The 24,906-nt window shown below is 41.1% G+C and overlaps 1 protein-coding gene across 2 annotated transcripts in view; it reads left to right on the top strand.

Moving 5' to 3' along the window:
* LOC310952195 (neural cell adhesion molecule L1.1-like) overlaps positions 1 to 24,906 on the top strand; it is a 68,214-nt gene that overhangs the window by 17,077 nt on the left and 26,231 nt on the right. For both annotated transcript variants that reach the window (XM_083920725.1, XM_083920724.1), the window contains exons 2-10: positions 4,170 to 4,501; positions 9,134 to 9,236; positions 11,116 to 11,288; positions 15,630 to 15,752; positions 16,969 to 17,139; positions 19,123 to 19,237; positions 20,081 to 20,265; positions 22,476 to 22,607; positions 23,673 to 23,816. In XM_083920725.1, the coding sequence (XP_083776851.1) occupies positions 4,357 to 4,501; positions 9,134 to 9,236; positions 11,116 to 11,288; positions 15,630 to 15,752; positions 16,969 to 17,139; positions 19,123 to 19,237; positions 20,081 to 20,265; positions 22,476 to 22,607; positions 23,673 to 23,816 (1,291 nt within the window). In that variant the 5' untranslated portion in view covers positions 4,170 to 4,356. The remainder of the gene's footprint in view (positions 1 to 4,169; positions 4,502 to 9,133; positions 9,237 to 11,115; positions 11,289 to 15,629; positions 15,753 to 16,968; positions 17,140 to 19,122; positions 19,238 to 20,080; positions 20,266 to 22,475; positions 22,608 to 23,672; positions 23,817 to 24,906) is intronic.

The raw sequence follows: 24,906 nt of genomic DNA, 5'->3' as shown, positions 1-24,906 counted from the left end.
TCCACCGCATGTCTTTAGATTAAGACTTAATTCATTAACGAGCTCCGCCCCCTCCTCCTCCTTAACGCGCCACAGGAGGAGGTCCATGAATATTTAAATTAAAGGAAGTCCATGTGAATTACAACCACACACACCAGCACACACCGTGTCTGTGTGTGTGTGTGTGTGTGTGTGTGTGTGTGTGTGTGTGTGTGTGTGTGTGTGTGTGTGTGTGTGTGTGTGTGTGTGTGTGTGTGTGTGTGTGTGAGAGTGTGTGTACCGTCACCATTATCACTGGAACTTGAGCATGCTGGGACATTTCCATCAGCCATCGCTCATTTTCTGTATGTCTGTTATTGTTTCTGTCTGCCCTCGTTACATCTGGAGAAGCCCAACTGCTGGTCGTTATCCATCCCTCGTTAATGCCCCGCACACACACACACGCACAGACACACATTATGCCCTGCTGTTCTGTGTGGATCATTTATTTAGTAAATACCCGGCAGGTAACAGTAGCCCCCTGGGGCCAGGGGCAGGTGTGTGTGCGTGTGTGTGTGTCAAGAGTGGTAATTGACAACAACAGCAGAATAGATGGATGAGGAGCTGACAACAATAGGAGCTGAAATGAGGGTCATGTATGTTTCCTGTGTGTGTGTGTGTGTGTGTGTGTGTGTGTGTGTGTGTGTGAGTGTGTGTGTGTGTGTGTGTGAGTGTGTGTGTGTGTGTGTGTGTGTGTGTGTGTGTGTGTGTGTGTGTGTGTGTGTGTGTGTGTGTGTGCGTGTGTGTGTGCGTGTGTGTGTGAGAGAGAGTGTGATGTGTTCTGGGGACAGGTTGCATAATTATTAGATGTAGGAGGGGGTCTACATTAGCCAGCTGTCCCTCCGTGCCCCTCACCCCGTGTGTGTGTGCGTGTGTGTGTGTGTGTGTGTTACATTCAGAGGTTGATGTCAGGACGCCTCCATGTTGTCTCATTGTATCAGTACAGTCTGAACCAGTCTGACCGTGGCTTTTGTACAGCAGGAAGAAAGTGGAGCCTCGGCATCCATCTTTATTACAGTCCGTGGTTCCTGGAAAAGAGTTGACCAAGTTAGCCAGAGCGCTAAACAAGAAGTAGTGCTGGAAAATAATTTCAACATTCTCTGATTTTCCTTTAAGTGAATGAACTTCTGTCCGTCAGAGCTTCTCAAAACAGACACAGTGTCATCTGAATTCTATTCAGGATCATATGAACGTTGAGATGTTAACGTTAGAGTATTTTAAACAGGCTGTTATGTTGTGGAAACTCCGCTGCTGTTTTAGAGCGGCCAAGAAGAAGAGGAATTGATTTCCAAGAAAACTGCAGTTTTATCAGAGGGAAATTACTTTAAAACTCAAATTACAACACTGAGGATCTTTTAAAATGATGTGAAATCTGATCGTCTCTTTGTGATCATTGTGCATTTATTTTTAGATGGTTCTCTATGTGGTCATTTTGTTTCTCTGTTTTCATTTTTGGTTGTTTTGTATGTCTTTGTGATTGTTTTTGCATCTATTTTTAGTCATCTTGCATCTTTTTGTAGGGGTTTTGCATCTATTTCTAGTCATTTTGTATCTATCCGTAGTCATTTTGGGTTACTTTGTGGTCATTTTGCATTTTTTAGAGAAAGAGACGAGAAAAAAAGTATGCAAAAGAAGATCACTGAGAGTTTTTCAAACCATTATTGTAACTTGATTATTCTAATAAAGTGAAATATTCTTCATTTATTAGCATATGAGAGATGAATTCATAGAGAAGTTATATCCACAGAGCTTTCAAATCAGTGTCATCCCACCTTGATCATCACTGAATATTATATAACTGAAAATAATTTCTCTAAAAGAGTGGGGAACCCTGACGCTGTTGGTTTGGAAGACTCCAACAAGAGAAAACTTGTCTTTCCTCGTGCGTTCTTTCGACGGGTGTCCTTGAATTCACCACATCTTTTGTTTTGTTTCATGAAAGTGTTCCCATAAATGGAGCCGCGGCCTGATTTTCAGGGGCTTTGGAGAACCGGACGGTTATTTTTAGAGCGACTGTGAGTTTTTAAGAGTGCAGAGCGGATTTTGCGAGCTTTACGAGGAACCCGCGGAGGAGTGTGTAATCCCTCACTTAGAGTGCAAAAAAGAAAATGACCAAACTGGGAGTGTTTTTTTTGGCCTACGACGTATGTAGGAACAAAGGTGGTGGTGGTGGGGGGGGGGGGGGGTGATCCATCTGCTGTCACCCCCAACCCCCCGACACTCCTGCTGTCACGGGTCAGTGTTCAGTCAGCAGCCAGGGACAAAAGACAAGATGTTTGGATGAATGGAAATGCAGTCGATGTGGCAGAAACACACACACACACACTCTCTCTTTGTAATGTCATTAGTAGAGAAGATGTTTCCTGCTGCTTTGATCTGATCTTCTGTCTTTATCAGGATGACCTCAGCGCTTCGTCTTTGACTCACAAGCACGAGCATCCATTGTCTGAAATGAGAGAAATATTTGGTGTCTTAATCACAGACTGAATAATGGAGATGGTCGTAGCTGCTGTGAATCACCCAGTGGTTCGTTTTGAAGCCAGGAGATTGTTATTTTGGCTGTCATATCTTGTTTTTTTAATCATTTTGCATCCTTTTGTGCTGGGTTTGCATTTATTTTCCACCACGAAAAAAGTATTAATGAGAATATAAATAATGAGCCGCTGTTTTGAACGGCTCTCAGAAAAGTTCCCATTAAAGAGCTGTGATTCCCATCACATATCTGCAGCTTCCCTCAAGTTACCAGCTAACGCTAGCACTTACATTGATATCAAGGTGCAGCTGAACACTGCTCGAGACGTTTTCAGGTGTGAAGAAGTGAAAACACACTGAGAGGGTCAAAGTCCTGAGACTGTAACACAGACAACACCCAAAAACATGTTCACCTGTTCTATTTGAATGTCCACAGTTGCTGTGGATACACATCACTCAACCTCTGTCCTGATTGACAGGTGGCTGTGTAGCCCCGCCCTAAAGCATCCCCTGCTTTCTGGTCTGTTTGACTCTAAATGGACCATCATTGACTAAATGAACATCATGCTGTATTGAAGTAGACTTGAAACTAGAGACTGAGACATGAACTCATTAGGAAAATGTTTACTGAGGAAATAAATCAAGAGAGAAGTTTAGGCTCATTTTCTCATTGACTTCTATACAACCACACTTCTTTATGGAGCCAGTGGAGTCTCCCCCTGCTGGTTATTAGAGAAAATGAAGCTTTAAGTGGAGTCTCCTCCTGCTGGATATTAGAGAGAATGCAGCTTTAAGTGGAGTCTCCTCCTGCTGGACACTAGAGAGAATGCAGCTTTAAGTGGAGTCACCTCTTGCTGGACACGCCCCCCTCAGTATTTAGAACATTTGCATACAAGTATATATATATATATATATAATATATTATATAAACATATTAACATTTAAGTAGCAGATGACTTTTAATTTGTAGGACCGCTTGAACGTGACTCCGGTAAAGTCCGGGGCAGTATGACGCCTCAAAGGCAGCGGTTTGAATTTATCAAATAAAACAGTAAAGAAGACAAAGTGACGTTGAGGCTTCACTAGATGAAATAAACACGACCAAAACTGCAAATTAGAGCCAGAATAGAAAACGAAAAAGGCTGAATTGTAGTCTAGAAAAAAAAAGTAATAACCTGAGATTTTGAGGATTAAGTCATAATAGAATAGGTTGCTTTGAGTCATATTATTATATGATTATATTTAAAATTGTCACCTTTGTTTTCCTTTATATGAATAAAACCTTTTCACTATAAATTGGATCATTTGAAAATCCACCCAAATGCAGGAAATGAAATGTTTGATGTTGCAAAGGATGCAGGATTAAAGCACTTCACTATTAGCTTCACTCTCAGTCCCAGGAGATGTTTGATTCAAATATTAAAATTAAAACATCCCCCACACGCACATGCCTTGGAGTTAATTGTGAATGTTTAATTTGTAGGTCAACATGAGTAAATTAATGTTTGTCTTGTTCTGATGTGATTTATGATGAAACTAACGATGTCTATTCTTTCTTTTCTCTCTCCTTCTCCTGTATGCCCCCCCTTCCTCCCCCGTCATCCCTCCTTTGTTCTCGGGGTCAATCCTCTCTCCTCCTCCTCCTCCTGCTCCTCCTGTGGGGACCGTGGACCTGACAGACAGCCTCACTTTGGACTGTGACAGGGACACCCGCACTCCACCTTTAAACAGTTGTTTACTCGTCTCCACTCTCTAGAGGGTCCAGGAGCCCCCCTGCGTGTGTGTGTGTCTGGTTGGGAGGGTGTGTGTTTCATGCGTTGATGAGTGTGTGGGTGTTTCACGTCACTTTGCATGGGACATTGAGAGATGTGTGTGTCACAGCGTCGGTGGACGGGCTGTAGGGCGCCGTGCTGCCCCGCCCTCCCCCTGGTCCTCCTCCTCCTCCTCCCGCTCTCCTTCCTCTCCTCCACGCCTCCGTTCGCTCAGGGGGCCATCCACATCCCCAAAGACTGTGAGTACTCCTCCCCCACCTCCATCTCCTCCTCCTCCTCCTCCTCATGCATCAGCAACTTTTGGAAGTCTTTTTTCCTCTTTCTTGTTTTTCACTTTCAAACGTTTCTTTTGACAAAATCCTTCCAGTTGATGAGCAGAGAAACACAAGACTCTGCCAGATCAGGTGGCGATCATCTCCAGGCTCGAAGGCCCCGTTTAGAGGAAGACGATCTAGAAAGGAAACGCAAAATTGGCGTTGTGTTCTCACTTTTTATTCTGCGTTTATACAAGACTCTTTGGGGGGAAATCTTCCTGCATACGGTGACGCAAAAGTGTGTAAAATGTACACCATGGCTCGGTTGGCTGGGTGGAGCTGTGAAGCACTGCCACACAACAGCATCCAGAGCTGGTGCAGGCGTAGAAACGTCCTTCTCCTTCTCTCCCTAACAGCGGAGAAGCAGGACGCCGCACAGTGTGACAGGGATCTGCAGCACGGTCTGCAGCCTCCCACCGCCTCGGCTCCACCCAGGACACTTGAACGTCCCACTGATGGAAACAGTCCCGCATGTTTGTTGTTGTTTACCTGAACTCTGCACATGGATGTTACAAAAACGCGTACAAGTGAGCCAGCGTGAGCAGATCAGAGCTCACTTCAGCGTTTTTACCCTTTTATTCTGAAACGGTGGAGCGTTTTTAAGATTTCCATGGGGTTTCACTTTTTTTCTGATCAATTATTTTGTTGTTTTCATCTGCAAGCGTTGTAAACAGGGCCCAAGTCTGCCGTAACACCCTTTCAAAATACCATTTCCAGGTCAAACGAATATCATCTGAACCTGTAAACTTCCTTCTTCACTGAGAGAACTTGTCATCGGCATGAAAGAGATCAAATAGACGTTGTTTCTTGGACTCTGTGGCATCGTAGAAGCCCGAGTTTTGGATGTGTAAATACCTTAAAAGGATATTACGTCACGACTTTAAGACTGGATAGGTTGATGTTAGGACAAATTTAACTCTTGTGGATCACTTTTGCACTTGTTTTGAATGTTATCGCTCTATTGAATGATATCAGTTATATCTGTTATCAGCCTCATATATGTATATATGTATATATACTGTATACGTGTACAGTATAGTGTACAGTATATGTGCTTGTGTACAGGAGGAGCTGCTGCACTGACCAGCATGTTCAGAAGACAGTTATCAGCTATTCACATGGCAACGGTGGCCGTTTCCATTTGTCAGCATTTAAAATACAGAAACTATTATTATTATTATTATATTGTTGTTCCATAAAAAAAAACAGTGACATTATATAAACAAACCGACATTTAAAGGAATAAAATTCTGAAAAATAATGAATATTTGGTCGTTGTGATCAAGACTTACTATTTAAATATTCAATTCTATTTAATATATATTATTTATATAGCACTAAATTACCAAGGAGTTAATTGATAAAATAAAAATGAATCCAAATCAATATTATATAGAATAGAATAGAATAGAAATACTTTATTGATCCCAAGCTGGGAAATTGCAGCATTATTGTTAATCATTGACATTCTGAGAAGAAAATCTCCCTAACATTTACCATTATTATTATTACGTAGTTTTTCCATTTAAATAAAACGGTGTCATTATGTAAACAAACAAAGGGTTCACCTTCTGGAAGATAATGAATATTCCGTCGTTATGATACATACGTATCCTATGTTACATTACAAAAATAAACTCTGTGAAAGTGTAAAATAATATCAATGTATAATTTGATTGCCGTTCTTTGATGCAGACACGTCTTTTTTTAAGGGATGCAGAAGAGTTAAACAATTTAAATGTATTTCTATCTCTGTCGGCATCCTAAAACCTCACTTGAAGTGCAGTTTGAAAGTGCTGACTGCTTTTAAACGTCTGCACGCATTATAACATGAAAAACAAGTTCATTTCATACGTTGCTGAAATTAAACAGGAAGTGACTTCTTCTTGCACCTTCTTTTGTCTGAAACAGTTTAATCGTACAAAGAGAAACTTATCTTTTAAACCGTGGAAAAGTGCAAACACAAACCCACTTATCCACGCAATCAGGTTTAGAGGGACCTCTGGGCCCCGGAGGTTCAGTTCAAAGGTCAGCAGGATCAGCCGTGACGGTCCCAGAGGAGGAGAGGGGGAGTCGGGTTCAGCTCGACCTTCAGCCGGTGACCTTCTCCTCTGGGTGTGGCATGAGGGGAAGAAGAGAGGGATGGAAATGAGAGACTGGGAATAGAAAGAGATGGAAGAAGGAGGACAGGGAAGGTGAAGAGATGAGTAGAATATAGAGGAGATACAGGGGGGGGTGTAAATCGATCCAGGACGCCATCGTGTCTGAGTCAGAAAACTGAGAGGATGGAAATCCTTTAGACGAGTCTTTATTATTTATCATCAAGTAAATGAATAACCACCATCTTCAGCTCACGTCTGTGTGTGTTTTAAACTTGTCTAAGTGTTTCTTCTCTGCTCTCCTTTTCCTTGCTTTCATTCGGATAAACAGATAAAGTGCATAACAGTAAGTGACTCTCCTTGAAGTGTGTTAGTGTGTGTGTGTGTGTGTAGTGGCCGCCTATGTCAGTGACTCCCACAAATCTCGATGATGGAGGCCGTGTCATCTGTCTTATGATGATGTTTGTCTCCATCATCCATCCCTGTGGCGCTGAAACCACACTGAGCAGCTGTTTCACAACACTTTTATTCATTTTGTGTGTCATATGAGCAACGTTTGGAGGAAATAGTTTCAGTTCAGACACTCGCAGCAGGTAGACCATGCAAGTTAAAATGAAAAAATCACTAGTCACTACTCAGAAAGAAAGAATGCTTGGCCCTCGTGCATTTTCTAGCTCTTCTAGTCTATATAGAATTTATTTATACATACTTTTATGTATTAAATCCACACATGCATTCTCATTTCAACTTGTATAAGTAATGTAAGCATCATGTATGCATCCAATACACTTATTTTTAAATAAGAAAACAAAAGGAGGCTTTTGTCACAGAAATCTGATCCAATCACAGCACAATAATGCTGCGTCAAGACTGGCATCAGACTGAAGTTAGCATGGTTTAATCTAAAGTGGGTTGGAAAAACCGGCACACTCTTGATTGCAAAATTACAGCATGCTGGGATATTTTGGCTTCACTTTTGCAAAGTGGGAGGGAGTGGAGCCGCGTGGTCATAGGCTGTATTTACCGTACAGTCTATGGACTGTACGGTAAATACAGCCAGAAGCTCCTTAGCTTATCTTAGCATAAAGGCTGGAAAGAGTGGGGACAGCTAGTCTGACTCTAGGTGTGGGCCTTTCCAACCAGCGATTGGCTATGTACAGTATATCTTTGTTAGTTTGCGAGCCCAAAGTGTTTAACATGTCTCATCTTATTTCATTTGTTTTATCAGCACAAAAAAAGAGTTGAGTCAAAAGTTAAGCTAACTGTCTGCTGCTTCACAATGAATCAACAGAACAGAGTCACAGTGCTGCAGACTAGAGGCTCGCTGTGGTTTCTGACACTTTTTCACCCTTTCAACAAGCTCCATGTGTTCTCGTCCCTCCAACAGGCACTTAGAGCAGGATGTGGTTTCAGTCCATTATATGCAGGTTTTTTGTTCTGAAGATTTGACTGTAATCATAAAATATGATGTAGATATTAAACATTTGATATTAATTATTTAGTCTTTCTGAAAATCCTGTAATAAGACTTTACTTTTCAAGAGGAGACTCAGCTTAGCTCATATTTACAGCTGGTAGGTCTCAGTTCATTCAATAACTATACAGTTCAATGATACAGTATTTATCTGTATATACAGATATACAGTACATGTAGACGTTGTTTGTGTCTGATGCCCTGAGATGAAGTACAATGTAGATCAGTGATGCCCAACCAGGGACACTTGTACCCCAGAAGGTATCTCCAGTGGTTTGATTTTTAAAAAAATATGACCAAATATTGAGTCAGCTGTAGCACCTGCCAATTGAACGTGCATGAAAACTAGTTAGCTACAAGTAATAGACAAACAGTTCAAATTAACTAGCCACTGTAGGAAAGTGTAATGGATGAATGGTTTAAATGGTTAGCTAAAAGTTTATGGTTGAAATAGCTGCTTAAAGTAATCAATAAATTCAATTCAATTACAGTTATAAACAGTTGAAATACTTGTTAAAAGTAATAGATTAAAGTGTTAAACAGTGTTAGCTAAATGTAAATGGTTTAAAAATGCATAAGTTAGCCAAACATAATGGATGAATGGTTAAAATCAGTCAACTTTTTATTATATAACCCAATATAACAAATTTACCTCAAGGGGCTTTAAATCTGTGCAGCATACGACACATTCTGTCCTTAGAAAGCTCAATTCAAACTCCTCAAAAGCTTTAACTGTAAACTGTTCATAACATCTCGTTCACATGAACACATCTTGAAGATTACAGACGGTGTTGACAGCTACTTAAGGTCGTCTGACAGGTTTGTGTGCTTGGGGTTTGTTGTTTGTGGGCGAATGTAGATTATTGACGGCCTAATAAATAGATATTTGTGCTCCTGTATTTTTGCTTGCCTGTACTCAGCTTTAATTACTCTACACTGTATTTCATGACTCTATGTGTGTGTGTGTGTGTGTGCGTGTGTTCAGTGTCGCAGCCTCCGATCCTGACAGACATGCCAGTATCGTACACAGCCTTTTCTCAAGAGGACATCTATCTGCCCTGTGAGGCCTCTGGTAACCCGATGCCCACGTACGTACAGCACCTCCACCTAGTTGGCATTATAAGTGTGTGTGTATGTTTGTGTGTGTTTGTGTGTGTGTGTGTGTGTGTGTGTGTGTGTGTGTGTGTGTGTGTGTGTGTGTGTGTGTGTGTGTGTGTGTGTGTGTGTGTGTGCGCGTGTGTGTGTGTGTGCGCGTGTGTGTGTGTGTGTGCGTGTGTGTGCGTGTGTGTGTGTTTGTGTGTGTGTGTTTGTGTGTGTGTGTGTGTGTACAACATGCAATAGAGTGAGCAAATATAATGGACAAACAAGACATATGCATGCGGTCTGTCCACTTCCTCCCTCTGGTCTTTCTGTTGGCATGGCGATAAATGTTCTTCTAATAAAATCATGGTTATAACAAAATCATCTCTCTGGCTTTTCCATCCTTCTTTGTCTTCTCCTTCCTTCCCACTCCTCTCTGTCTGATCTCCTCTGTCCTTTCTTACCTCACTAACTTTTCCTGAAATTCAAACCTCACTTTTATTATTCTAACACAACACTGGGAAGATTGACAAACCTCAGGAAAAGCTACAAGCCCGGTGGTTCTTACTGTATATAAAGATGGAAGCATGGACGTACTGCATTCTCTCTAATGTCCAGCAGGGGTAGACTCCACTTAAAGCTGCATTCTCTCTAATGTCCAGCAGGAGGAGATTCCACTTAAAGCTGCCATCTCTCTAATGTCCAGCAGGAGGAGACTCCACTTAAAGCTGCATCCTCTCTAATGTCCAGCAGGAGGAGACTCCACTTAAAGCTGCATCCTCTCTAATGTCCAACAGGAGGAGACTCCACTTAAAGCTGCATCCTCTCTAATGTCCAGCAGGAGGAGACTCCACTTAAAGCTGCATTCGCTCTAATGTCCAACAGGGGGAGACTCCACTTAAAGCTGCATTCTCTCTAATGTCCAGCAGGAGGAGACTCCACTTAAAGCTGCATCCTCTCTAATGTCCAGCAGGAGGAGACTCCACTTAAAGCTGCATTCTCTCTTTTAAGTCCAGCAGGAGGAGTCTTCACTTAAAGCTGCATTCTCTCTAATGTCCAGCAGGAGGAGACTCCACTTAAAGCTGCATTCTCTCTAATGTCCAGCAGGGGGAGACTCCATTTAAAGCTGCATTCTCTCTAATGTCCAGCAGGGGGAGACTCCACTTAAAGCTGCATCCTCTCTAATGTCCAGCAGGAGGAGACTCCACTACTGCTGCATCCTCTCTAATATCCAGCAGAAGAGACTCCACTTAAAGCTGCATTCTCTCTAAAGTCCAGCAGGGGGAGACTCCACTTAAAGCTGCATTCTCTCTCTAAAGTCCAGCAGGAGGAGTCTTCACTTAAAGCTGCATTCTCTCTAATGTCCAGCAGGGGGAGACTCCACTTAAAGCTGCATTCTCTCTAATGTCCAGCAGGGGGGGACTCCACTTAAAGCTGCATTCTCTCTAATGTCCAGCAGGGGGGGACTCCACTTAAAGCTGCATTCTCTCTAATGTCCAGCAGGGGGAGACTCCACTTAAAGCTGCATTCTCTCTAATGTCCAGCAGGGGGAGTCTCCTATTAAAGCTGCATTCTTTCTAATGTCCAGCAGGAGGAGACTCCACTTAAAGCTGCGTTCTCTCTAATGTCCAGCAGGAGGAGGCTCCAATTAAAGCTGCATTCTCTCTAATGTCCAGCAGTGTGATGATTTTGGGTGTTTTCTGTGTTAAAGTTTCAAGACTTTGACCCTCTTACAGTTTGTTTTCACTTAATCACACTTTACTGGAACATTTGGGCCTGAAAACTGACGACCATGTTTAAGGCGTTCAGGACGTCTCACCTGCTGTTTATCCGTATTTGTGTTATTTGATATTGATGTGATTTAAGGCTTCCTCCTCTCCTCTGCAGCTTCCGCTGGGTGAAGGACGGTAAGGCGTTCGGGTCGGAGCAAAAAGGATCTGGGACGATGAGAGCCGAAGATGAGGAGGAGCCCCTCAGCTCATACGAAGGCTACTACCGCTGCTACGCCTCCAACACCCTGGGGACCGCCATGACACAAACCATACAGGTCATCGTGGAGGGTGAGTCATACACACACACACACACACACACACACACACACACACACACACACACACACACACACACACAGATGCTGATTCATAGGTATCACATCACTAAAACGTTGTGAAGGATGTACAGTAAATCTCTCCTCCTCCCTCCCACACACACACACACACACACACACACACACACACACACACACACACACACACACACACATACTTCAGTGACTCAGTGAGGTTTACTGGGGCCACCTGTTCTGCTCTCTCATCTCTTGTTACCGTAGCAACCATTTCCTGGAGACAGAGCTGCACCGTCACTTGTCAGAATTTCACCTGACTGTGTTCAGCCTCTGATAAACACTCAGAGGATAGAAACAGGAAAGGACAGCAGCATAGTAACAAGGGCTATATGTGGGGCAATAAAAACTCTACTTTTGTCCACCTGTTTTAATGCACATTTGTGCATAAGAAAACAGAATTAAAATGCTGGAATTTCCTAAAATTGTTTATAAACAGTGAAAGAGCCAAAGGTAAAAGGTATACGGTTGAATTAGATCAGTAATATTTTAGATAAAGACAAAATAAATGGATAAATGGTTGAAATAAGTGGGGGCTGCTGGTCTTTCAAGGAGGGGGAGCTCATTTTTCCGGCCTACATCATAAATGTGTTTATTTCTATGTAAATTCTACCCTTCGTTCCTTTAAGAGAATGATCTGTGACCTTGTCGTACCAACTAGGCGTCTTTTCCAGGGACTTGACCAGTGTCCTCTCAATGGCAGCAGAGCTAGGCTGCTTAAACGGCGTTGGCCCATTGTGTTGTTGGTGTAAGACCTGAGCCGCTTTAAACAGGAGAAGCTCCTCTCTACACCTGCAGATGTAGCTCCAACTGTTGCTACTAATGACAACAGTTTGTCCAGCTGAGGCATTGCACTGTCCAACTCCATGTCTTTTAGAAACAGCAAGAAATAACACAGCTTTCCCCTTTTGCCCCTAGTCCTGGTTTGAATGAAGAACCTGAAGTTTAGACCTCAGTCTTCCTGAATAAAAAAAAACTGGCCATAACTTTTCATATGATTTGTTCATATGTGTACAACATGAACACAAAATCAAAATCCTCCCGGTTCATCAGAAAGCCTTTGGCACAATCTAATGTGTCATCAATGATCTTCTCAAAAGTCTCCAGGAGGGCATCATAATTGTTTGCCACAGTGCTCACTATCCGTGATGTAAAATTCCATGAAGTAGGAGCGTTTCTGGGCAACCTTAAGCAGCCTGCAGACTCAAGAAAAGACGTCCTTTTTTGGATTTTGAGAAAAATGTGGAAAACCCAGAGAGAGATGCAAAAAAAAGTGCTGCACTCAGATAAGCATTTAGCCCCCTGAGACAGCACCGGATTCAAACATGGCACTGGGGGCTATGGCTTTAACTTTGGCCTGCAAACCATTGAGAGCTGAAGCCATGACAGCAGCCCCATCATAGGTTTGTGCCACAAGTTTCTCCCTGAAATTATAGCCCTGCATGTTCTCATTCAAGATTTCAAAAACTGACTGGGCATCTCTTCCCTCAGAGACATTAAAAAACCCAATAAAGCACTCCTGAAATTTACCTGCACTATCCACATAGAATGACAGAGAGTTGGGCACAGCAAGCTATATCAGTTGTCTCATCCACCTGCCATGCAAAAGAGGGAGCAGCCTGAATTTCATCTTTGATCTCATCAGAAACAGTGGCTGAAAGAGCAGTGATCAAGTCCTTTTGGATTGAATGGGACATCCCAGAAAACACAGCTGATGACTGGAATTGTGTGCCCAGGACAGAGTCATATGTTGCTAATGTTTCTGTAAACTCCCTGTGATTCCCCTTGTTGGATGATTCACCACTCTCATCATGCCCCCTAAATGACTGCTCCTGATGTGCAGCTTGCTAATGCTAGCAGCTGGAGCTGCTGCGCCAGGCTACTGTGAAGTGTGACCGCCTGTGAGTGGGAGTGATGGTGACGGGGGGAAAAGCTCTGCAGCTGCTGCTGCTCGTTGGGAAAAGAAACCACAGAGTGACAGAACAGCGTCTCCAAACACAACGCTAGTCGTTTTAACAAAGACAAAGTCTCTGGGGATCGGTAAAGTCTCCTGATCAGTTTAGAACAACGGAATGAAAAACTTGGAAAATGCTCCGCTGGATGTTTATTCTTCAAGCTCGCTGATTCGCTCATTTAGCTGTCAATCAAAAAAAGGATTCCGCCTCAGACAGCTCATCCAATCATCATGCAGAAGCCGAGCGCCCGGGCCAGCCCACTGCCCCATAGAACCCCAGAGATGCTGAGCGTCACATGGGCGGGACAAAGCCCAGCATTTATCCAATGAGCGTCTAGTTTGGCTGCAGTGGAACAACCCGCTCTACTCTTGCCCATTGAAGTCAGTAGAAGCTGAGCGTCCGGGCCAGCCCACTGTCCCATAGAGCGTCCAATGAAGTCAATGAAATGTACACACAGCAGTACATATTTCCCTTGCAGTCTTAGAGCAATCGCCACTGGTTGAAATAGAAAAGTGAAATGTGTTGAACAAAAGAAATAGTTCAATAATATGTTAGATAAAGGCAACATTTATTGGTAAATGGTTGAAATATTTTAGAAAATTGAAATTAACAAATGGTGAAAAAGTCCTGAAATATTGCAAATCATTTTTTTTGTTTGGCTGATGAACCAACTCCTGAAAACTCCCCCCTCCGTGAAAGCCACGCCCCCCCCCCCTCCCTTCTGTGATTATTTTTTTCTACCATTTCCTTTGATAAATAGTGTTGCAGCAGCTGTGAAGCCATAAATACTGTATACAGTGTGAAACCAATCTCTGCGGAGAGAAGGAGAATAAAAGCTGGCTGATAACAACCTCTGCTGCACTAAAAAAACTGAAGCACTAAAGAAGAAGTGTGAGTCACTGCAGCATTCTGAGAGATAATGCTCCACACTGTCAGAGTGGAAAGTTCATTTACTCAGGTACTGTTCTTAAGTACAGTTTTGAGGTATTTTAAATTAAGTTGAGTTTTTAAATTGTATGCTACTTCATACTTCTACTCCACTACATCTCAGCATGAAATATGATCATTTTTACATACGATCAATTTATGAAATATGATGCTGTGCTGTAGATTAAACTCTTTAACAGCAGATAAAGTAGTTTAAAATGAGCTCCACCTTCCCCAGCTGTGTTAAAGCCTCAGCAATACTATTACAGTGGTTCTTAAATGCTTTATAATAATAATGGACTAAATTCATTCATTATCATAGAATAATTATTTTAGAATAATGCAAGACTCTTATTTTTAAATTAACATTTAAAACTAATCTAAAGTGCCCTCTGCAGTAATACAAAGTAGCCCTAGGTGTACTGGTTCCCAACACTTGAACAAACCTCGGCGTGATAAAAACTACCTCCACCGACAGAAATAGGGATGGGACTTGATAAGAATGTATTGATACCGGTTCCATTATCGATTCCCCTTATTGGCCCGATTCTTTACTGATTCCCTAATTGATTTCTGATCGATTTTCTCTGTGGAAAAAGTCTCACACAAGTTTTATTACTGTTTTTATTTACTGTTTTATTATCCCGGTGTAGATGAAATGAGAGAATATTTGTACAGTTTCTTTTTGATTTAAGTTTTCTTAGTCAAAGAAAAAGTCTGCTCTGCAATAACACCACCCTTTGGACCATTTCTTCCTCTTCCCCTGTGACTCCTTGTTGCAAGTTTCCAGCAGCATAGTTTAACATCATTGTTTTGCATTGCACAAATGTCAGAAAAACCTTAAAGAAAGGATTGATAAGCTCAGAGTTATAGGATTCTGTTTCCGATTCCAATTTGTTGCCGGTATGTTATACCTATCTTTGGAACGAAACCATACTCCATGTCCCATCTGTTTATGACCTACACTGCAGTGAGCCACACAGATAATTTGGCTTCACTGTCAAGGAGTTGTCAAGCTATGTAGGGACTCTTCTCATGCTGCTGCAGAAGTTTGCTGTTATTTTCAGCAGTATTAGTGGTTAAAAAAGACGTTTGAATGCCTTCACCGTACTGCCCCGAGCTAATCACTGTTAGCCACGTCCAGCTGTTAACCACTCTCCCAGATTTCTCCCTTAATAGTAGTTACATGAAAAAAACTGTCTTGATGGCTTATTTGATGAATGTAAGACCATGGGAGGGTTTTGCACCGGATTACACTTTAAGGAGCAGAGGGTAATCCTGACCTTAATGTCTATACAAAAAAGTCATCAGAAAAGGCAATAGTGAGATTCAGTTCAACGTCCCGATCCTGTTGATGATTTATGTTGAAGTATTTAAAGTGCTTTTTGTGTTTTCAGCTCAACCAGTTCTTCTGAAACAACAGAAAGTGCACAAAAGAGCGTACGAGGGAGAAAGCATGGTCCTGTCCTGCAACCCTCCAGAGAGCTCCACTCCCCCGCACATCCACTGGATGGACAAGAGTGAGTCTGTCTTTCCTTTTTTTGTGTCCAGTTTATTAGCTGACAGACAGACAGACCGACACTTTGTCTCTGTCTTCCTGTCTGTCTCTCCGATCTGAGCAGCTTTGTATGATTTCTGTTTTTGCATCCATCATCAGCTGAGGTCTCTGTTGGAGGGACATTTGCATTGCCACACTGCACTGCAGAGCATTTCCACTCAAGCTAATGAATGCAGTACTGTCAGCTCGGCTCCGTATAGTTCTCATTTTTTCCTTTCCTTGTCCTCTCTCACTTTCTCTCTCTCCTTCTAACCCTTTTTAAGTTGTCCGTTTTGTTTACGGTAACTCACAGGTGAAGTCAATACTGGGGTGCACTAAAGAGCACTCCCTGTTTGCAATTGCATCATTCTTGATCATGTCTGAATGGTAACCTTTGATTTGCAAAAACGCTTGCGAGACTTGCTTCCCGATCACCTATACTAAATTACTATATAAGGTTATATTATTAACCTTTTATTTTTTTCGCTTATTTATTTAAACTTTTCAAGATCCTTACATTTTTATATAAATATAATGAACTGCTTTCCTGTGCTATCATAAAAAAATAATGATACAATATCATGATATATCATACTCATCTTGTTTTATTGCTATTTTACTAACAGTGTGTCTTTTTTGGTTTTATGAATTGTTTTAAATTGTGGTTGGGTGATTTTTATGTTTTAAGCACTTATTCCAGCATTTTACTAAGCTTTTATCCTGGGTATATATATGTTTTTTGTACTACAAAGGTCCACGGTTTTACATCGATTATGGTTTTTATTCCTACTATATCATTTATATAATTTAATTATTTGAATTATTTTATTAATTCCAAATGAGGTACTATGACAGCTCCTAACACTGTATCTCACTCCTTCTTTAACTGGGAATAATCCACATATCTATATCACCCTGTCCAGTGGTGAATGAATCTCTTTTTAAAGACTTTTTTTTAGAAGTGACCTTTTTTAGCACCGTTTTTTAAGGAGTTTTTTTAAGTGTTTTATTATCACACACAAAGTCCCCTAGTGCCCATGCCACCCATGGCGCCCACCTTGGGCACCGTGTTTCCCCATCTAACCGTAACCATCTCAAGAGTCTTTTACCACCTAGACATGAGCTAACAACCTTCCCAGTTTCTTCCCTTCCCTCGCTGTAGCTTAACTGTCCCGGCTCTATGTCTCTACTCTCCACAGAGATGGTGCACATCAAGCAGAGTGACAGAGTGATGGTCGGCCTCGACGGGAACTTGTACTTTTCTAATCTTCTAAAGACCGACAGCAGAGACGACTACATCTGCAACGCCCAGTATTCAGCAGCCAGGACTGTTCTCCCTGATACCGCTGTCAGGCTCACTGTCATGCCCAGTGAGTGCACACACACACACACAAACACACACACACACACACACACACACACACACACACACACACACACACACACACACACACACAAACACATAAACCAGTGCGTTCTCATTCACAGGGCATCAAAAAGAGACATTTGCCTCACACACTTCTCCAATCAAATGGATGCATATGTACAGTATATGGGTATACGTAAGACAGTGGCAGGGCATGATAATATGTACATTTAAAAAAATGATGTATGCAACATCAGATTATAAATAAAAGAAGACATTACAAAGACACAAGATAAAAAAAAACACCATCTTAACTTAAAAACACGTACAGACACCTATTCCACTGTCTCCAAAGACCTGACAAGTATGTCTGACTGTGTGTAGCTAGTGTCGCTATGATGCTATTGCTTGCCTGGTTAAGTCGACCCTTGAATCTTTATATACAGTTTCTTAAAAGAGCATAAATAGTGGACACATTACAAGATACAAACATATGACTTGCGCTTGACCATCTTGGCCGCCTGAGTAATATTCCAAACGCATCATTGTAAGCTACCAACAGTTTTCTCATTTTTGCAGCACTGTACTTACACCAAGTGTGCCGTGTACAGTGTAGTACAATATAATCTGAACAAAGCTATCTTTACATCCTCCTGTACATTTATTGAATTTCCTTGCAAGCATATTGGCCTGTGCATAGAGTTTATGTCCATCACATAGGTCTTCTCTGATTATGTGGCCCAGATATTTCCCTTACATATTTCAAGTGCTTGATATTCTAAAAAATTGTGATTGTGTGATTGTGAGTTCCTATCCTCCTTTGTTTTTACAAACATAATCATACTTTTTACTGAACCACAGATTCTTAGCAATTGCTGTAGCGCAACACTAGAGGGAGATATGATGACCAAGTCATCAGCATATAGCAAGTGATTAATGAGTCTGTCTCCCACTATGCATCCAGTCTTCACTGGTTCAACTGTCCAGACAGTTTGTCACGCTACAGAAAAAAGAGTTAATAACCAAAGTAAAGTAATAATCCTTCAGATGTTGATGTATTTCATAGTGTGCTGAGTTCCTCTCTATCCCAGAGTGAGTTCAAAGAATGGTGGTTGATCATGTGACCCACTAATGAAAACACTTGCTGTCTCTTTGCTGAGTATTCCCATAGAATAGAATAGAATAGAATAGAATAGCCTTTATTGTCATTGCATTTGCATACAACGAAATTGGAGTGCTACTCCCCCTTGGTACATTTTTAGAAAATAATATATAATAAAACAATAAGCAAAGTATAATATAAGCAATAAACACACAATATAGTATAAACAATATAATAATGTGAACGGTATAAACAGATGGGGAACAGTGTGTGTCTGTGGAGACATTCCCTCTCTAAATGGAAACACACCACCATGTTAGTGACACTGCTGACAGTGGTTGGTCTGCTGCTGGACCTCATCACTGCTGGTTATGCTGCGTTCACTGAAATCTGAAATCTGGAACTTCACACTTCGGAGTCAGGCTTGTAGTAAGGACAGAAGTGTAATAAGGGACGGACCAGAAGTAGAGAGGTGAATGTGTTTCAACAAAGTTTAAAAAAGAGCACAAAAAAAAGTGAACACACATAGTGACCATGAACGTGACAAGATGGAGGCTCTGAAAGAACAGACTCACCTGCAGTTACATCTTACTGCCACAGAGGCCGCTGGAAACAACAACTCTATAATCTGACGGATTATGACTTTAATGAAAATATCTGCAAGTTTTTCAAACTCATAAAACCTAAACAATTATGATGTGAAAAATGGATGCTTTAGAATTTTTCTTCCATAGAAAGGAAGAAAAACAATGAATACATTACAATGATGTGTGTATTGATTTCATATTCTTTCTCTCTCTCTCTCTCTCTCTCTCGCTTTCTTTTCTCTCTCTCTCTCTCTCTCTCTCTCTCTCTCTCTCTCTCTCTCCCTCTCTCTCTCTTCAGGTAATGATGTCGTCCGTGGCAGTAGACCTCACCTCTTCCATCCTGCTGGCTCCCACAGCTCAGTGCTGGCCCTCAGGGAGAACAGCGTCATCCTTGAATGTATCCCTGCAGGCCTGTAAGGATCTCAGTGTGTGTCTGTCTGTGTGAGAGTGTGTGTCGTATCACCACACAGCAGTCTTTTAAAGCAGATACTACCAGCAGTTATATTTTGAGAGAAAAAAGTCGAGAGATTGTGACAAAAAAGTCGTAATAATTTTAGAATAAGGGGCAAAAGATTGTGACACAAAAGTTGTAATATCTTGAGAAACAAAATGTTGGAAGATTGTGACAAAAAAAGTCGTAATATTCTGAGACATGTTGGAGAGAATAATCCAGCCCTTTCTGCTCAAGTCTGTGTGAAAAAAGTGAACTAGTGAATGGAAGGTTACTAATCTGGACCGAACCACCTTAAAGTGGGCTGAAGGAGTTCACAACATCTTCCTGGTCACTGTCTCAGTCTGCTGGGGACACGGAGTAGTTACCTGGATGTAACCCCAGTTCTATGAGGACGTGCTCAACTCATTCATTGATTAACGGTGAAAACTGTGATGTTGACATCAATCCTGATATCAAAATCTCATATTGTGACATATTTAGGTAACAATGCAATCCTGGATCCCTATGGTCCTTCATGACACACACACTCCCCCCTGTTGTCGTTGCTGTTTTGTGTTTGCTCTAATTATCCTCCGTCCCCTGGGAGCTCTGTCTCCATGGCGATAAATAGAGTATCATTATGTTGCCTTAACGATGAAATAGGATATTACAAGATAAACAAGATCATCTGTGCTCTTTCGACTAACTTCCTCCATATCTGTCTCTCTCTCTCTATCTATCGATCCATCTCTTCTTCTTTCTCTTTCCGTTCTTCTGTTTCTTTGTTCGTCCTTTAAATGTTTTTTTTTCTCTGTGTCTGCAGTCCGACTCCAAAGGTGGAATGGAAAAAGAAGGACGGCAGCCTGGACGAAACAAGTGGCCAACTGGACACCCACGACCGCTGGCTTCGCTTCGACAGCATCACACAGAATGACGACGGGGAGTATGTGTGCAAGGCCGCCAACACCTACGGCGCTGTCTCACACTACTTCACCCTCACAGTGGAAGGTAGGAACCAGGGCTGCAGCTATCGATTGATTTTAGTAATAAAGTATTCTCCCAATTAATCGAGTAATTGGATAAGAAATACTTTTGCCTGATGAAAGACCAAAAGTCAATATCCAAAATAAGACATAAATGATCTCACCCATGGATGGATTACTGAACGGGCTCTCCCTGGCCCTCACCTGCAAAATGTCACTCAGAGACACGCATTGAACACAAAGAGTTGTAAAACAACTATAAAGAGACAAATAGACCACAAAAAGACACAAAACTACCACAAAGAGACACAAAATGACCACACAGAGACACAAAATGACCACAAACAGACATAAAATGACCACAAACAGACACAAAATGACCACAAAGAGACACAAAATGACCACAAACAGACATAAAATGACCACAAACAGACACAAAATGACCACAAACAGACACAAAACGACCACAAATAGACACAAAATGACCACACAGAGACACAAAATGACCACACAGAGACACAAAATGACCACAAACAGACACAAAATGACCACAAACAGACACAAAACGACCACAAAGAGACACAAAATGACCACACAGAGACACAAAACGACCACAAAGAGACAAAAAATGACCACACAGAGACACAAAATGACCACAAACAGACACAAAATGACCACAAAGAGACACAAAATGACCACACAGAGACACAAAATGACCACAAGCAGACACAAAATGACCACAAAGAGACACAAAATGATCACAAAAGACACAAAAGGACCATAAACAGACTAAAAAATGACTAAGAAACTAAGAAGATGTATAACGACTACAAAGAGATTCAAAATAACAAAGGAGCCCATTGTCTCATAATCTGCTATGATCTCAGCACTTGGAGGATTCCTGAACAGCACTTAAAGTTCCTGACCAAGAGTGTCCTCGTAAACCATATTCACAAACTTTTATTAAAGGAACTTGGAGAAGTGTTAAGCAAAGAGAAAGGGCGGGGTCAACCCTGTTGCTATGGATGATGTCATGTTTCATCAAACTGTGATTAGCTGTTTTGGGTCTTTGTCAGTTAATTCTTGATAAAAAAATAAATACTGTAGGAGGTTTGTTTCTCTATCCAAATAATGTTCAGCTTACTGTCAGCCTCTTCCATGTCTGGCAGCTCGTTAACAATTGGCAGGTTTCTATGTGAGAAGCCTCGTCATGATCAGACAGTAACTATGGTGATAGTGAGAGGTGCAAACAACAACTTCTGTATGAAAGGAAGGACGTTATTAAAGGAAACTCAAGAGATAGATAATTGCAAAAGGCAAAAAAAAGCGTGGGAAATAAATTCGGCTTAACAAAGAATTGTTTATGATTTGCTTCAGTGACTCAGGAGTCCTCTTGACTACTTCTAACTTTTCACAGATTTAGGAGCTGCTTTTTTTGTGAAATTCTCTTTGACCAAAAATGGTCTTAATGCTTAAATTACGACGGACACATCCATTTTTTAAAAGAGTTGCAAGTTAGGAGCTTCTTTTAGCCTCAAGATGTTTTGGGATCTAATTATTCTCAGAACGAAGAGAGAAAAAAGATACATGTGTTTGATAACCACGCTTTAAAAAACTCTCTGTAAACGCTGTCCAGCTTTACATAAACCAAATATAAAACAAGAAGCAACAGCAGTTCACTCTGATATAATCTGGATTATAACCATGGGCTCCTCCATGGACCTCATATTTTACCCTTAATCCATCGCTGGACGTCTGTGTGCTTAAATGCACCTTATATGTAAACTGGCAGCTTTATGTATCTGTGGTTTTTGTTTTGTTTAGTTTGTTACTTTTTGTTGTTGCTGTGTTTGTTTCTGTAATTTTGTTCCACTTGTCATGTCTATTTCCTTTTTATTTATATATGCTACTGTTAAACGGGAACATTTACAAATAAAATACATTCAATTAAAATATGAAATCAATCCTGTTCATCATTTATCTTTGTTACCTATCTCTTTTTTTTAATCAGGCTAAAATCCTTATTACCTTAACATTAAAAAATAAAAATGATGATCAATATAAAACGTATAGAAACTATTCCAGTATGTGTATCAGTACTTTTTGAACACAATAATACTGATAACTGAGATCATTTTAATGTTTATACCGTCTATTCTCTACTGCTGCTGATTGTTTTGTTTTGATATTGACAGGATAAAGGGATTTTCATTGTCTCCCGTGTGTCTTTTACAGCCTCTCCGTACTGGGTGAAGGAGCCTCAGAACCTGCTGTACTCTCCCGGGGAAACTGTGCGACTGGACTGTCAGGCTGAAGGCATCCCCACGCCATCCATCACCTGGAGCATCAACGGTCAGCCAGTCACAGGTACAGACCTCTGACCTCTCCTGGTCCTCACTGGACATCTTAAAGTTCGGTCAAATGACGCACTAATACAGTCAGTGTGTCACCAATGACGGGCGGGAGGAAGAGAGGAAGAAAGGAGAAAATAAATCGAATGAGAGGAAAAAGATGGAGGAAGAAATGTAAGGAAAGGAGGAAAGCAACAAACAACAAAGGAAGTGAGGTAGAGGGAAAAAAAGAAAATGTGAAAGGTATGAAGAAAAGATGTGAGAAAGAGTGGAATGAAAAAGAAAGAAGGAAGAACGAATTAAACAAACAAACCAAGGAATTAAGGAAGAGAAAGGGAAAGGAAGGAAGGAGAAAAGAAATTGAAGAAGGATAGAAAGAAAGGAAGAGAGGGAGCAAGAAATGAAGGAATGAACAAACAAAGGAAAGCAAATTAAATTAAAAAAGAAAAGAGGGAATGAAATGAAAAAGAGAAATAAAGGAAAGAAAAAAAGAAAGAAAGAAAAAAGAGAAACACACTAACAAAGAAAGATACGTAGTTAAAGGAAAAATGAAAAAAAGAATTAAGAAAGAACGAGTGAAAGAATAACAAAGAATGAATGAAAGAAAGAAGAGTGAAATAAATAATAGACATAAAGTAAAGAAAGAAAGAAAAAAGAAATTAACTAAGAGAGATAGAGTTAAAGAAAGAAAAGAAATGATGGAAAGAAAAAAGGGAGTGAAAGAAATGACAGAAACGAAGAAAAAGAAATGAATGAAAAGAGTAAAAAAAATTAAAGAAGAAAACAGAGAAACAAACTAACAAAGGGAAAAAGAAAGATAAAGTTAAAAAAATAAAAATAAATAAATGAATGAATGAAAGAAAAAACAAGAGTGAAAGAAAGAAAAGAGTTAAAGAGTGTGTGAAAGAAACAAAAATAGAGAAAGTAAGGAAAGAAAAGTAAACGGTAGCAGCTGTGTAAACGATGTAAATGATAAAGGAGTGGATGGTGGGCTCCAGTGTGTTCGGCCTGTAAACACTTCCTGTTTGACTGACACTCCGCTCTTTGACCTTTCACCTCCTCTTCACCTTCACTTGTGCAGAGGTGGACGATGACCCTCGTCGGAGCGTCTCCGGCGGTGTTTTGATACTGAGGGACGTGGAGTTTGCAGACACCGCTGTGTATCAGTGCGAGGCCACCAACAAACACGGCTCCATCCTCCTCAACACCTACCTCTATGTGGTCGGTACGTACACAGTCACTTCCTGTTCCTGTGGCACACAGCTACACCTGGGGGCTGGTTAAGCCGCCACAAGTACTGTTTTATTTAGAATTTTTTAAAATAAGAGGAGACAATTCCAGCACTCTGTCATATTTACTTTCAATAAACTTTATTTTAATAATACATGTGTCTGCCCTTAGACTGCGTATAAGAGGTGGACATAGCCAATTTAAGAAGTAAAGAAAATGCACCCAAATAAATATTTTTTAGTGATGAAATTTGCTGTTACAGACAGAACTGAAACCATACAACGCTGCACATGTGTTGGAGTGTTTACTCACGTGTGCAGCCGTTTATTTTAAATCATAAAGGACCGAGGATAGAACCATGAGGTACCCCACAATTATTAATGAACAATGTCAACAGGAAGATAATGTTGCTCTGAATCTGTATGAAAAGAATAGCCACCAGGTGAGCTGGGAACTCCGGTCACCTGTTGAAAATCGCCAGTTTCGCTTAAAGTGAAATTCCGGCGGAAAATCATCCAAGGGTCGGCAAATACACTCATCAAATAAGCCATCAAGACAATTTTTTCATGTATAAACTATTAACGGAGATATCCCAGACAGTCGCTAACAGTCACGAACAGCCGAAGTTGGCTAACAGTGATTAGCTCGGGGCAGTACGGTGAAGGCATTCAAACGTCTTTTTTAACCACTAATACTGCTGAAAATAACAGCAAACCTCTGCAGCAGCATGAGAAGAGTCCCTACACAGAAAACAAAGCACCAACAACGTAGTAAGTGAACCCAGAGTTTATTAAAAGAGTGTTTTAAAGACTTACCTGCTGGCCCCTGTACCAGCTCCTCTCATAGTAAAGTCCATTCAAGTGGATTACCAAAGTCAATCCAAAAGGAAGGAGCCCATTGGAGCTTTGTTTTCTGTGTAGGGACTCTTCTCATGCTGCTGCAGAGGTTTGCTGTTATTTTGAGCAGTATTAGTGGTTAAAATAGACGTCTGAATGGCTTCACCGTGCTGCCCCGAACTAATCACTGTTAGCTGCATTCAGCTGTTAGCAACTGTTAGCTACTCTCCGGGGTATCTCCGTAAGTTA

Source organism: Echiichthys vipera, assembly GCF_963691815.1.
Source record: "Echiichthys vipera genome assembly, chromosome: 9".
Classification (NCBI taxonomy): domain Eukaryota; kingdom Metazoa; phylum Chordata; class Actinopteri; order Perciformes; family Trachinidae; genus Echiichthys; species Echiichthys vipera.
This window is presented reverse-complemented; position numbering and strand designations above follow the sequence as displayed.